Raw genomic sequence first — 14,760 nt, forward strand, 5'->3', positions numbered from 1 at the left:
TGAATTTTCAAGTACTACCCTTAGACTTGGCAGTGACGGATTGTCCCCATGAATGACAGAACACTGAGCCAATCATGGCGCAAAGCTCCATATTTTCTGCGGGCTTGCCCCACCTCCACAGAAGGCTGAAGACCTGCATTTTGGAGCTGCCTTACTCAAGAAAAGTAAGGCAGGGGGGGGGGGGGGGGGTGCTGAATAAAATGTATTTCTGTAAAAAAGACCTTTGTGGGGAAAAACTATTTCTTATTGGCAGGGCATGCCATCCCAAGTCCCACCCATGGCTGAGCCCCTTCCCAGTCATGTGAAATCCGTAGATTTGGGTCTCATTGACTTAAATTGACTGATTTCCTTATACAACCTGTAAATATTAGAAATTGTTGCGTTGAGATTGTTGTTCAGTATAATACGACTTGTAGGACGTATCGTATGTTAAGAATTACAATTCATATGTTATTTTACGCATTGTTATTCATACAATATGTTGCGAACGTGTAAGATGTATGATATGTTTCCAATTCCAATTTGTTGTTGCTAACGTTAGCTAGGTGAGGGGTTTAAGGTAGAGTTAAATGGGTTTAGGGGAAAGGTTAGCAAACATGCTAAGTAGCTGCATGCTAAGCTAAAATGCTAAGTAATAGCTACAAAGTAGTAAGTAGTTGCAAAGTTACTAATTAGCTAAAATGCTAAAGTCCTCCTTGATGAGATTCAAACACTCAAACTTTGGCTAGAAGTTTGAGTTACACGCCCACCATTCCACAGAGCAGAGGTAAGGCATCTCTCCTGTGTGTTTACACTGGTGTGTTAAGTTGCTATGGTGAGAGAAACTCACCCAAAAGTCAGAGCAGACGTAAGCAGGCTTCTCTCATGCATGTGGTCGCTGATGAACTATTAGCTCATTTGCTGTTTTGAAGCACTTTACACAGGCAGAGCAGGACTATGGCTTCTCTCCTTAATGTATATGTTGGTGTGTTTTTAAAGTATCAAGTCGAGAGAAACTCACTCCACAGTCAGAACAGGAGTAAGGCTTTTCTCCTGTGTGTGTTCTCTGATGAGCTTTTAGCTTAGCTGATGTTGTGAAGCATTTTACACAGTCAGAGCAGTAAAAAGGCTTCTCTCCTGTGTGTGTTCTCTGATTAACTGTTAGCACAGTTGATGTTTTGAAGCATTTTCCACAGTTAGAGCAGGAGTATGGCTTCTCCCCTGTATGTATACGTTCATGTGATTTTAAGTGGGAAAGTTGAGAGAAACTCTTTCCACAGTCTAAGCAAACGTAAGGCTTCTCTCCTGAGTGTGTTCTCTGATTAACTTTTATATCAGTTGATGTTGTGAAGCACTTTCCACAGTCAGAGCAGACGTAAGGCTTCTCTCCTGTGTGTGTTCTCTGGTGAACTTTTAGCTCATATAATGTTTTAAAACATTTTCCACAGTCAGAGCAGGAGTATGGCTTCTCCCCTGTATGTATACGTTCATGTGATTTTAAGTGGGAAAGTTGAGAGAAATTAGTTCCACAGTCAGGGCAGAAGAAGGGCTTCTCTCCTGTGTGTGTTCTCTGGTGAACATTTAGCTCATTTAATGTTTTGAAATATTTTCCACAGTCAGAGCAGTAATATGGCTTCTCTCCTGTGTGTGTTCTCTGATGAACTTTTAGCTCAGTTGACGTTTTGAAATATTTTACACAGCCAGAGCAGGAGTAAGGCTTCTCCCCTGAATGTATACGTTCATGTGTTTTTAAGGTATACAATTGGGAGAAACTCTTCCCACAGTCGGAGCAGACGTAAGTCTTCTCTCCTGTGTGTGTTCTCTGGTGAACTTTTAGTTCATTTGAGGTTTTAAAACATTTTCCACAGCCAGAGCAAGAATAAGGCTTCGCTCCAGTGTGTGTTCTCTGATGAACTTTTAGATCAGTTGATGTTGTGAAGCATTTTCTACAATCAGAGCAGAGGTAAGGCTTCTCTCCTATATGTACACGTTTATGTGTTTTTAAGTGGGAAAATTGAGAGAAACTAGTTCCACAGTCAGAGCAGACGTAACGCTTCTCTCCTGTGTGTATACGTTGGTGTGATTTTAAGGTGCCCAGATGAGAGAAACTCGCCCCACAGTTAGAGCAGAAGAAAGGCTTCTCTCCTGTGTGTGTTCTCTGCTGAACTTTTAGCTGAGTTGATGTTTTATAACGTTTTCCACAGTCAGAGCAGTAATAAGGCTTCTCTCCTGTGTGTGTTCTCTGATGAAGTTTTAGCTGAGTTGTTGTTTTGAAACATTTTCCACAGTTGGAGCAGGAGTAAGGCTTCTCTCCTGTGTGTATTTTTTAGATGTATTTTTAGCTTTGATAGAAATGGGAAAATCTCTTCACAATGTGGGCAGTGATGAGACCTCTTAGCTCTCTGATCTTCCTGCTGTTGATCTCTGGATGTAGAGAATGTCTCAACATGGCATCCTGTGTGAACATCAGAAGAACCAGTCAGTTGGTGTGAAGCCCTTTTTACATCAGTAGTTGTTACTAAGTGCTTAACAGAAACCCAGCCTAAAATCCCCAATGAGCAAGCAATGCAGATGTAGAAGCACAGTGGCCACAAAAAACTCCCTAGAAAGCAGGAACCTAGAAGAAATCAAAATACAAAAATCGTAATATTAAACATTCATGAAAATACAAGTGTCTTACATAATTTAAAAGCTTCTTGTTAATCCAACTGCGTTGTCAGATTTCAAAAAGGATTTACGGAGAGAGCATACCAAGCGATTATCTGAGGACAGCACCCCACATCAAAATACTTTTTCAACCAGCACAGGCGTGACAAAATCACAGACAGCAATTAAATAAATCACTTACCTTTGAAGATCTTCCTCTGATTGAAATCCCAAGGGTCCCAGCTACACAATGAATGTTTTTTTGTTCGATAAAGTCTTTCATTATATCCCAAAACTGTCAGTTTAGTTGGCACGCTTGATTCAGTAATTCACTGTTCAACATGCACACAAACGAATCCAAAAAGTTACCGGAAAAGTTTGTCCAAACAAGTCTAACGATGTTTCTAATTAATCCTCAGGTATTCTAATATCCAAATAAACAATAATATTTCAGACGGAGAATAGTGTGTTTAATAGAGAAGATAAATAACGAAGAGCGCACTCTCGTTGATGCGTGCAACATGACTACTTTTGTAATGGGGGACACCTTGGAAAAACTACAAATACTTTTTCATTTTTCAAAAAACAAGCCTGAAACCCTTTCTAAGGACTGTTGACATCTAGTGGAAGCCATAGGAACTGCTATCTGGGTCCTATCTATGTGTATATCCCATAGGCAAGCATTGAAAAAACCTGTGACCTCAAAAATTAAAAATATTCCTCAAGGTTTTCACCTGTCATATCAGGTCTGTTATACCCACAGACATTATTTTAACAGTTTTAGGAACTTCAGTGTGTTTTCTATCCAATGCAATCAAGTATATGTGTCAATCTGCAAAATTTTAATTATTCGCCTACCTCCTCATGCCTTTTGCACATAATCTTTTTTTCTACTGTGTTATTGACTTGTTAATTGTTTACTCCATGTGTAACTCTGTGTTGTCTGTTCACACTGCTATGCTTTATCTTGGCCAGGTTGCAGTTGCAAATGAGAACTTGTTTCTCAGCCTAGCCTGCTTAAATAAAGGCTGAAATAAAAATAAATAAAAAAAATAAATATGCATCTCCTCTAAATCACTAGCTTCTGGGCAGTTTACTTTGCATCACAGTTTACTCAGTCATCTGAAATTCCGGACAATAACCAGTATGTAAAGGAAGTTAAATAAAGGTAATAAATAAATAAATAAATACACTACCATTAGTGGTGAAATAAATGAATAAATTCTAAAGTTTGGGGCCACTTACAAATGTCCTTGTTTTTGAAAGAAAAGCACATTTTCTATCCATTCAAATAATGTCAAAGTGATCAGAAATACAGTGTAGACATTGTTAATGTTGTAAATGACTATTGTAGCTGGAAACGGCTGAAGATCTCGTACAACGCTGTGTACTACTCTCTACACAGAATAACGCAAACAGTCTCTAACCAGAATAGTGTCTAGAAGGCCAGCATCCTGGAGTCGCCTCTTCACTGTTGTCATTGAGACTGGTATTTTGCGGGTACCAGTTAATGAATCTGCCAGTTGAGGACTTGTAAGACGTCTGTTTCTCAAACTAGGCACTCTAAAATACTTGTCCTCTTGCCCAGTTGTGCACCGGGGCCTCCCACTCCTCTTTCTATTCTGGTTAGAGCTAGTTTGCGCTGTTCTGTGAAGGGAATAGTACACAGCGTTGTACAAGATCTTCAGTTTCTTGGGATCTCCAGTTTCGTTCTCACATGGAAGGCTCTACCATGTGAGAAATTTCAGAAGTTTCAGAAGAAAGGTCTTTGTTTCTGGCCATTTTGAGCCTGTAATCGAACCAACAAATGACCCAGATACTCAGCTAGTCTAAAGAAGGACCATTTTATTGCTTCACTAATCAGCACCACAGTTTTCAGCTGTGCTAACATAATTGCAAAAGGTTTTGTAATGATTAATTAGCCTTTTAAAATGATAAACTTGGATTAGCTAACACAACATGCTATTGGATCACAGGAGTGATGGTTGCCTGCTAATGGGCCTCTGTACACCTATGTAGATATTCCATATTTATTTTTTAATCATCTGTTTCCAGCTACAATAGTCATTCTGTGCAGCGCAAAACGAGACGTAGGCCTATCCTCAACCAATCATATTTCTCAAATCCTTTTCAGGGTAAATTCCAGCCGAACATGGAGAGGACAGTAATGCATAACTACACTGAAAAAATATATAAATGTAAAGTGTTGGTCCCATGTTTCATGAGCTGAAAAAAAAAATCTGAAATGTTCCAACACACACTAAAAGCTTATTTCTCTCAAATGGTGTGCAGAAATATGTTTACATCCCTGTTAGTGAGCCTTTTCCCTTTACCAAGATAATCCATCCACCTGACAGGTGTGGCATATCAAGAAACTGATTAAACGGCATAGTCATTACACAGTTGCACCTTGTACTGGTGTAACAGTATAACTTTAGTCCGTCCCCTCGCCCATACCCGGGCTCGAACCAGGGACCCTCTGCACACAGACAACAGTCACCCACGAAGACATCGTTACCCATCGCTCCACAAAAGCTGCGGCCCTTGCAGAGCAAGGGGAACCACTACTTCTAGGTCTCAAAGCGAGTGACGTCACCGATTGAAACGCTATTAGCACGCACCACCACTAACTAGCTAGCCATTTCACATCGGTTACACTGGGGACAATAAAAGGCCACACAGCACAATGTTACAGATGTCTCAAGTTTTGAGGGAGCGTGCAATTGTCATGCTGACTGCAGGAATGTCCACCAGAGCTGTTGCCAGAGAATTGAATGTTAATTTCTCTACCATAAGCTGCCTCCAATGTCCTATTAGAGTATTTGGCAGTACATCCAACCGGCCTCACAATCGTAGACCACGTGTAACAACGTCAGCCCAGGACCTGAGGTGGGTCTGGCTGCCAAGTGGGTGGGCCTATGCCTTCCAAGGCCCACCCATGGCTGCACCCCTGCCCAGTCTTGTGAAATCTACAGGTTAGGGCCTAATTCATTTCAATTGACTGATGCCCTTATTATATATATATAAAAACAGCCAAACATGTTCTCTCGTTTCTGCATCACCAAATGTTGTGAGGCAAAAGAGTACGAATTGTGTTTCTTACCCTAACGGTTCTCTCACTGTCACCCAAAAGCAAATTAAATTTAGGGCCAGGCTTCATTTTGGGCCTACTTTTTCTCATGGTTGCTATGCTTAGACCGAGCGAGCTACAGTCAAGTGGGGCATCTCGTTGAACTCGGCACGGCCTTGAGATTATGGAAATGCCAATGCAGGCACTCTGTGTCTTTAAACACCTCACTTTGTCACTCCATCCTTGCTGGGTGTGTGTGTGTATGTGCATGTGAGAGGTTTTTCTTTGACATCTGTTGGGAGAAATGACTGATTTACAGTTCATGAGGGTTACCTAGTAACACATATGAAGTTTTGAAAAGATCTGATCTTTTTAACCCCCCGAAACAGCACCTATGACACCATTTTAAGGCACTTCCGGTGGGCACAGGAAGCTGAACGTGAACACATATCCTCTTTGGGGTAGCCTCTTACAGAATCCTGAGTTTAAAGTCTTTATGTTAAGAATTGACTGATCTACACAGGGTTGAACGCAATCATCTTCACATTTGCAGGTTATGTACATCAAAACACCTTTTTGGTGAATTTAACCACTTTCGGTAGTTCCAGGAATCTTAGAATCGACACAGGTAGACCTCATAGTGCGATGCGCCGCCACAATGGTGTTTGTTTAGTAAAGTCAGATCAATGTCTTGGACGATCACCTAATGATTAATTAGCAGCCCACATAACCAGATATTATAGCATAACATTACTGTTACAACAAAAACCGAATTTCTTACGAGATTTTAGGATGGTTTGCTGAATCGTCCCAAACTCAACATCGCGTCATGAGCCAGAATGTGCTTTGATGAAAACAAAATACAGGAAGTCTATTTAATTTAACACCATCTGCTCTAATTTTCTAACCAAACAGTAATCCAAGAAGATTTAAATGCATATTCCCATGAAACTGATTGAGATCAAATGATTGGCATGCAGACGCAGCTTGGTCATTTCACTGGTAAAACGTGAAGAATTATCATTCAATATTGACAGTGATGATGCCATGGCCTATTTTGAAATGAGCTATGTCTAACTTGGTGATTGAGGGTATTAAACATTTTCAACGTTCTTGAGACAATGTGTGGGCAAAGGCAGGCGTTACAAGTTTAAAATGTTTTTGCTTCGCTGGGAAGTCTTGAGTTGTTCAGGGATGTGTGATGTCAGAATTACAGAATTCAACCTAGCAATAGTCTGGTCATAACTTATGGAGGTCTAATATATGAAGATAACTTATAGATAGAACCAGCTCTTACCATGACTAACAGTTGTCCTAATCTTCTCCTCCACTTCTTCATCTTTAATGTTGACATTCAGCTCCAGTGTTTGACTGCAGTCTTCCAGGGTCACTGATGCCATCTCTGGATGCTGCAGTGCAAACTGGGCTCCACTGTCACTATCAGTACCCAGTGACTGTAGGTTTCTACTCAGTGTGGAAGGAGAGTGACAAGATTGGTTTGTCCTCACTGTTGACGTTAACGGCCTCAGACTTAATCTGAGTCGGTCTGTAGTAATAAAGACAAATGGGCACAAAAGTTATTTTCTTGACAGTTCTGGCACTTTATTCTGTAAAAATATTTTATCTTTTTCCTTGTTCAATTATCTAATTTCAGTAGATCGGGTAGATAATACTTGACAAAACATTAGATCACATTAGACACAAAGTACACATTTTAAATGGCACAACATAAGTGCACTTAATCTATAGTAGGTTTTCTAAATTCACATAAATGCATAAATGACTCAACAACCATTTAGTACAAGGTTGCAGTATGTTTCAGGCAGCACTATGTACTATTTTATGAATAACCTTGTCTTCACTGTATTATTTCACTCACAGAAAAAAATAGTATTTCTCGTTTACACCATATTAAGAACTATCAGGGTTCCTACAGTAGCAAGTCAAATTCAAGGACTTTTTTTTTTTTTCCTTTTTCAAGCAGTAATATTGATTTACTTTAAGCCCCATGTGAAAACACTGAATTATAGATAAATATAGAAACAACTGAATGTGTCTGAATATTAGTACACATGTAAAGAACTGATAATCATTACATTCAGCTTCAGAACTGTAGAGCAACTGAAATGTTCTCTCTCTGATGAGGCACTACCTGCACTGAAGTCCGTTGATGCAGACCTCCTATGGTATCATGGAGGTCCACAAACAAACCTTTAAGGTCCATGTCTGTCTAATTCAGTACTAAGAAAATAAACCAAGAAATCCCTATTAACTTCTACCACACCCTCCCCTTCCCCAAAAACCCTCCCACACCCCCCAATAAACTATATCAATAGATCCATTTCTGTGTTTGCAAACATTGGGGTCTATATCATGCTGAGACAATCCACCCCCAGGTTATCCAGCTTATCAAAAACCATACTGACAGTAACATCTGTTACCCCCAACAACTGCTGCAATTTACAAGATAACTTTCAACCTGGTATTTCTGCTTTACACAATCCAAGTTGTTGATAACCTCACCAATGAAAGCTATGAAGTACACATTATTCAATATAAAGTATCCTTTGTCACAGTGCATTTATGGACGCAAGATTTCTGAACAGGCTTCGAAACCACGTCAGGAATAGTAGAAAGACCAGTTCGGACAGTAGGTCCTCTTACTACGGGATCAGCCATGGACGCTCTATCAGTCTGACAGTAGGTCCTCTTACTACGGGACCAGCCATGGAAGCTCCATCAGTCTGACAGTAGGTCCTCTTACTACGAGACCAGCCATGGAAGCTCCATCAGTCTACACTGTAGTTCCACCAGTCTGTCTTACAGCCTCTGCATTTGATAAATCATGACAGATTCTATATCTCTGAGCATCTCTCTGCACCTGGCATCCACCAAATGCTGCTCTGTGTGTCCTCCACACAATTGCAACACTTAACAGTCACATTGGTCCAACATTCACTGTAATCATGTTCCCCACCACACTTGGCACATCTTTTCACTCAACAGCTACATGTCCCATTCTTTGGCATTTAAAAACACTGTGATGATTCAGCATGCTGCTCCAGTTTCAACTGTTCTGCTATGGAACCCTGACCTGTTCACTGGACGTGCTACCTGTCCCAGACCTGCTGTTTTCAACTCTCTAGAGACAGCAGGAGCGGTAGAGATGCTCTCAATGATTGGCTATGAAAAGCCAACTGACATTTACTCCTGAGGGGCTGACCTGTTGCACCCTCGACAACCACTGTGATTATTATTATTTTACCCTGCTGGTCATCTATGAACATTTGAACATCTTGGCCATGTTCTGTTATAATCTCCACCCAGCACAGCCAGAAGAGGACTGGCCACCAATCATAGCCTGGTTCCTCTCAAGGTTTCTTCCTTGGTTCTGGCCTTTCTTGGGAGTTTTTCCTAGCCACTGTGCTTCTACACCTGCATTGCTTGCTGTTTGGGGTTTGAGGCTGCGTTTCTGGACAGCACTTTGTGACATCAGCTGATGTAAGAAGGGCTTTATAAATACATTTGATTGGTTGAATGAGGAGGCTGGGTCAAAATCTCTGACATTGAAGCTAAGGAATCCTATTCTGTACTTTTCCAGACAAAACCTTCTAACACCTCAACAGCACTGATAAGCTTTCACTTCTTTAACCCTCTTTCCTACTGATCAACCTTTAGGCTTCAACCACTCTGTCTCCCTTCACATCTTCTATAACAATATCATCCATGGACATAGATATTGGGACCTCAGAGATTATTACTCCCTTCAATGTAGCATAAACTCCAGGGTCATGGCTTCTGAGCTTTGTCCCATTATGATTTTCCTTTTGAAGAATCTTCCCTTGCTGAACCTGACCAGCACAAGATATTAACAATCTACCATTTATTTTTTATTTCACCTTTATTTAACCAGGTAGGCTAGTTCAGAACAAGTTCTCATTTACACGGATGCAGCCTAGTTTAACTTCACCTCTTTTTATGGCCTTGGTTAATCAGATAGGGCCTCATTTACACCCTGTGGTTTCCTCACCATCCCAACTTTCTACTCGGACACATTATTACTCCAGTTCCCTACCTTGGGCCTCTAGTTACTATGCTACATGCGCCTCTGCTTCCAGTATCATTATCTCTGTTCTTCCTATGTCTTTCCACTACAGACCATTGAAATACTAGGCCCTCATCCTCCCACTCCATGTCATCAGAACTGTCCCCCACATTGATCGCATTCCAGCACAGCTGTTGCTTCTCAAACTCTCTCTCCATTTCAATTGTTTCATGGGTGTCAAACTCATTCCATTGAGGGCCGAGTCTCAGCGGGTTTTATTTTTTCCTTTCAATTAAAACATAGACAATCAGTTGAGGTGAGTTCCTCACTAATTAGTGACCTTAATTCATTAATCAAGTACAAGGGTGGAGCGAAAACCCGCAGACACTTGGTCCTCGTGTCGCCATTTCACCACGAGCAAACTCCTAGAACGACGACCAAAACCGCTGAAGCCGCCATTTGACCAGCCTCGTCCAAACCATCCCGATCTCGCGAGGTTACATGAACGAACAAGTGTATGTAAACTCGCGAGATCAGGATGGTTTGGACGAGGCTATTTACCAGCTCATAAACATAATTTTACACAAAACCAAGAACATGTAAAAACGAACTCAAAGTGGACTTTGACGAAATGATGTACATACACTCAGACAAACCCAAAGTCTAGTGACTTGAAAAATCATCGTTTTAAATCACATTCTTCACTCACTCGGTTTGACCCCAAATTAACACGTACAATTAAAACCTTTACCAAACGTGATAATACCTTGACGGATTTGTTACCTAGCATGTTATATATTCTTTCGACATTAGAAAGGTTAAACATGCTATTACATACCTACAATAATACATTTGAAACGGACACAACCACTATCCACATAACAACACAGTTCTGTGGTTTTCTACCCGGAACTTCCTGTTCCCAACTACGACATGTGCAACAGCGTCATCTTCTCCTCTGGTGTACTGACGTTTACACAAATATATATATATGTTGCTATGTTATTCAGGAACGTGTCAAGACCTGACCCTCAGAGCCTACCTTCTGTTGACCCTGTTGACTCATCAGTAGGAAAGATTTGTTTCTCTTTTGGTCCATTCAACAACAGAGCAATACGATCCTTGTTTCAGCAGGATGTTGTATCTATACCTTATGTCATGCCTTATTGGAATGGATTTATTGATAATATCTGTTAGAAAAAAGTTTGGATGTTGCCACACACATACCTACTTGTTAACAAAATTAAGGAAGTTTCCTTTAAAATTATTCATAAATATTATCCTAGGGTCAGTTTGTTATATCTGGAGTACTTCTCCTGTCCTATTCGGTGTCCTGTGGGAATCTAAGTGTGCGTTCTCTAATTCTCTCCTTCTCTCTTTCTTTCTCTCTCTCGGAGGACCTGAGCCCTAGGACCATGCCCCAGGACTACCTGACATGATGACACCTTGCTGTCCCCAGTCCACCTGGCCATGCTGCTGCTCCAGTTTCAACTGACCTGAGCCCTAGGACCATGTCCCAGGACTACCTGACATGATGACTCCTTGCTGTCCCCAGTCCACCTGGCCATGCTGCTGCTCCAGTTTCAACTGTTCTGCCTTACTATTATTCGACCATGCTGGTCATTTATGAACATTTGAACATCTTGGCCATGTTCTGTTATAATCTCCACCCGGCACAGCCAGAAGAGGACTGGCCACCCCACATAGCCTGTTTCCTCTCTAGGTTTCTTCCTAGGTTTTGGCCTTTCTATGGAGTTTTTCCTAGCCACCGTGCTTTTACACCTGCATTGCTTGCTGTTTGGGGTTTTAGGCTGGGTTTCTGTACAGCACTTTGAGATATCAGCTGATGTACGAAGGGCTATATAAATAAATTCGATTTGATTTGATTTGATTTATCCTGCCAACCACTATATGAAGAAGTTTAAGGAAAACATCAACTCAAATTGCTCCTTTTGTAATGACCACCCAGAAACAGTTGTGCATCTTTTTTGGCATTGTATGCATGTAAGAAAACTGTGGCAAGACATCAGTAGGTTTATAATTGAACACATTTATGAAGATTTTACACTATTGTGGAGAGATGTACTGTTTGGATTCTTTACATACAATAGAAATAAGCTGAAACATTTTTCTGTAATTAATTTAATTATTCTTTTGGCCAAATTTCATATACACAAATGTAAATTTCCAAACAGAAAACCACATTTTCGTACCCTACAAAAGGACATTTAACTGTATTTTAAGACGGTTAAATGCTCTACTAACAAAAAAAGCTGTTAGAATTGTAAGTATATGCATGTCCCTTAAGGTCCTTGTGTAATTGTAATGTGATATTGTACCCCCTAGCTCGATTGTCTATTGTTTATAATCTATGTATGCTTGTGTTCCCTCATGTGCTTTATGTATTGATTTGATATAAAAAAAAATACAAAAATACAAAAAATGTCGTAGTGGGGAACAGGAAGTTCCGGGTCGAAATGACAGAACTGTGTTGTTTTGTCGATAGTGGTTGTGTCCGTTTCAAATGTATCATTGTAGGTATGTAATAGCATGTTTAAACTTGCTAATGTCGAGAGAATATATAATACGATAGGTAACAAATCAGTCAATGTATTATCACGTTTGGTAAAGGTTTTAATTGTATGTGTTATTTTGGGGTCAAACTGAGTGAGTGAAGAACGTGTACATTTTTTTTTACAAATCACATAACTAGACTTTGGGTTTATCTGAGTGTATGTACATAATTTCGTGAAAGTCATTTCATAAAGATTCCACTTATTTGAGGTCGTTTGTACATGTTCTTGGTTTTGTGTAAAATGTTGTTTATGAGCTGTTAAATAGCCTCGTCCGAACCATCCTGTTCTCGCGAGTTTACATACACTGTTTCGTTAATGTAAGCTCGCGAGATCAGGATGGTTCAGACGAGGCATGTCAAATGGCGGCTTCAACGGTTTCGGTCGTCTTTCAAGGAGTTTGCTCGTGGTGAAATGGCGACATGAGGCTGTGTGATGGAGTGTCAAAATAGAGGGAAGCTAACTGAAGTTATCCTTCACCATTTGGTGAGAGAGGCCAACTGCATGGAATGGCGTCGATTAATGCGGATGAATCGGAGCACGTATCAAACTCATTCCATGGAGGACCAAGTGTCTGCGGGTTTTCGCTCCACCCTTGTACTTGATTAATGAATTAAGGTCACTATTTAGAAAGGAACTCCCCTCATCTGATTGTCTAGGTTTTAATTGAAAGGAACACCTGATGAGAATTGGCCCTCAATGGGTTTTGCACCAATGACACAATGGAATTGGAGAGTTTGAGAAGCAACAGCTGTGCTGGAATGCGATCAATGTGGGGGACAGTTCTTTTGATATGGAGTGGGAGGATGAGGGCCTAGTATGTGAATGTTCTGTAGTGGGAAGACATAGGAAGAACAGAGATAATGATACTGGAAGCAGGGGTGCATGTAGTATATTAACTAGAGGCCCAGGGTAGGGAGCTAGAGTAATAATGTGTCCGAGTGGAAAGTTGGGATGGTGTTTGAGGAAACCACAGGGTGTAAATGAGGCCCTATCTGATTAACCAAGGCCATAAAAAGAGGTGAAGTTAAACTAGGCTGCATCTGTGTAAATGAGAACTTGTTCTGAACTAGCCCACCTGGTTAAATAAAGGTGAAATAAAATATTGAAATTGGTAGATTGTTAATATCTTGTACTAGTCAGGTTCAGCAAGGGAAGATTCTTCAAATGGGAAATCATAATGGGATGATGCTCAGAAGCCATGACCCTGGAGTTTATGCTAAATTGAAGGGAGTAATAATCTCTGCGGTCCCAATATCTATGTCCATGGATGATATTGTTAAAGAACATGTGAAGGGAGACAGAGTGGTTGAAGCCTAAAGGTTGATCAGTAGGAAAGAGGGTTAAAGAAGTCACAATGTGCTGTACAGAAACGCAGCCTAAAACCCCAAACAGGAAGCAATTCAGGTGTTGAAGCACAGTGGCTAGGAAAAACTCCCTAGAAAGGCCAGAACCAAGGAAGAAACCTAGAGAGGAACCAGGCTTTGAGGGGTGGCCAGTCCTCTTCTGGCTGTGCTGGATGGAGATATTCATAGATGACCAAGAGGGTCAAATAATAATAGTCACAGTGGATGTCGAGGGTGCAACAGGTCAGCACCTCAGGAGTAAATGTCAGTTGGCTTTTCATTGCCGATCATTGAGAGTTTCTCTTCTGCTCCTGCTGTCTCTAGAGAGTTGGAAACAGCAGGTCTGGGACAGGTAGGACGTCTGGTGAACAGGTCAGGGTTCCATGACAGCAGGCAGAACAGTTGAAACTGGATCAGCAACGGTGAATCATCACAGTATTTTTAAGTGCCAAAGAATTGGACATGTAGCTGTTGAGTGAAAAGATGTGCCAAGTGTGGTGGGGAACTTGATTACGCTGAATGTTGGAGCAATGTGACAGTTAAGTGTTGCAATTGTGTGGAGGACAAAGAGCAGCATTTGGTGGATGCCAGGTGCAGAGAGATGCTCAGAGATATAGAATCTGTCTTGATGTATCATATGCAGAGGCTGTAAGACAGACTGGTGGAACTACAGTGCAGACTGATGGAGCTTCCATGGCTGGTCCCGTAGTAAGAGGACCTACTGTCAGACTGATGGAGCTTCCATTGTTGGTCCCGTAGTAAGAGGACCTACTGTCAGACTGATGGAGCTTCCATGGCTGGTCCTGTAGTAAGAGGACCTACTGTCAGAACTGGTCTTTCTACTAGTCCTGACATGGTTTCGAGGCCTGTTCAGAAATCTTGTGCCCATAAATATGCTGTGACAAAGGATTCTTTAATAGTGAATACAATTTACTTCATAGCATTCATTGGTTAGCTTATCAACATCTTGGATTGTGTAAAGCAGAAATACCAGGTTTAAAGTTATCTTGTAAACTGCAGCAGAGTTGTTTGGGGTAACAGATGTTACTGTCGGTATGGTTTTTGATAAGCTGGATAACCTGGGGGTGGATTGTCTCAGCA

The 14,760-nt window shown here is 41.0% G+C and overlaps 1 protein-coding gene across 1 annotated transcript; it reads right to left on the reverse strand.

Moving 5' to 3' along the window:
* Window positions 1-288: 288 nt before the first annotated feature.
* On the reverse strand, window positions 289-2,308 carry LOC135573339 (zinc finger protein 658B-like; the record flags this gene model as incomplete). The annotated part of the gene is given in 1 exon segment (XM_065022387.1): window positions 289-2,308. A coding segment is annotated over 1 exon segment (1,359 nt), but the record flags the coding sequence as incomplete, so codon positions are not given.
* Between the last annotated feature and the right edge of the window lie 12,452 nt (window positions 2,309-14,760).

This window comes from Oncorhynchus nerka, linkage group LG2 (assembly GCF_034236695.1).
Source record: "Oncorhynchus nerka isolate Pitt River linkage group LG2, Oner_Uvic_2.0, whole genome shotgun sequence".
In the NCBI taxonomy this organism is placed as follows: Eukaryota; Metazoa; Chordata; class Actinopteri; order Salmoniformes; family Salmonidae; genus Oncorhynchus; species Oncorhynchus nerka.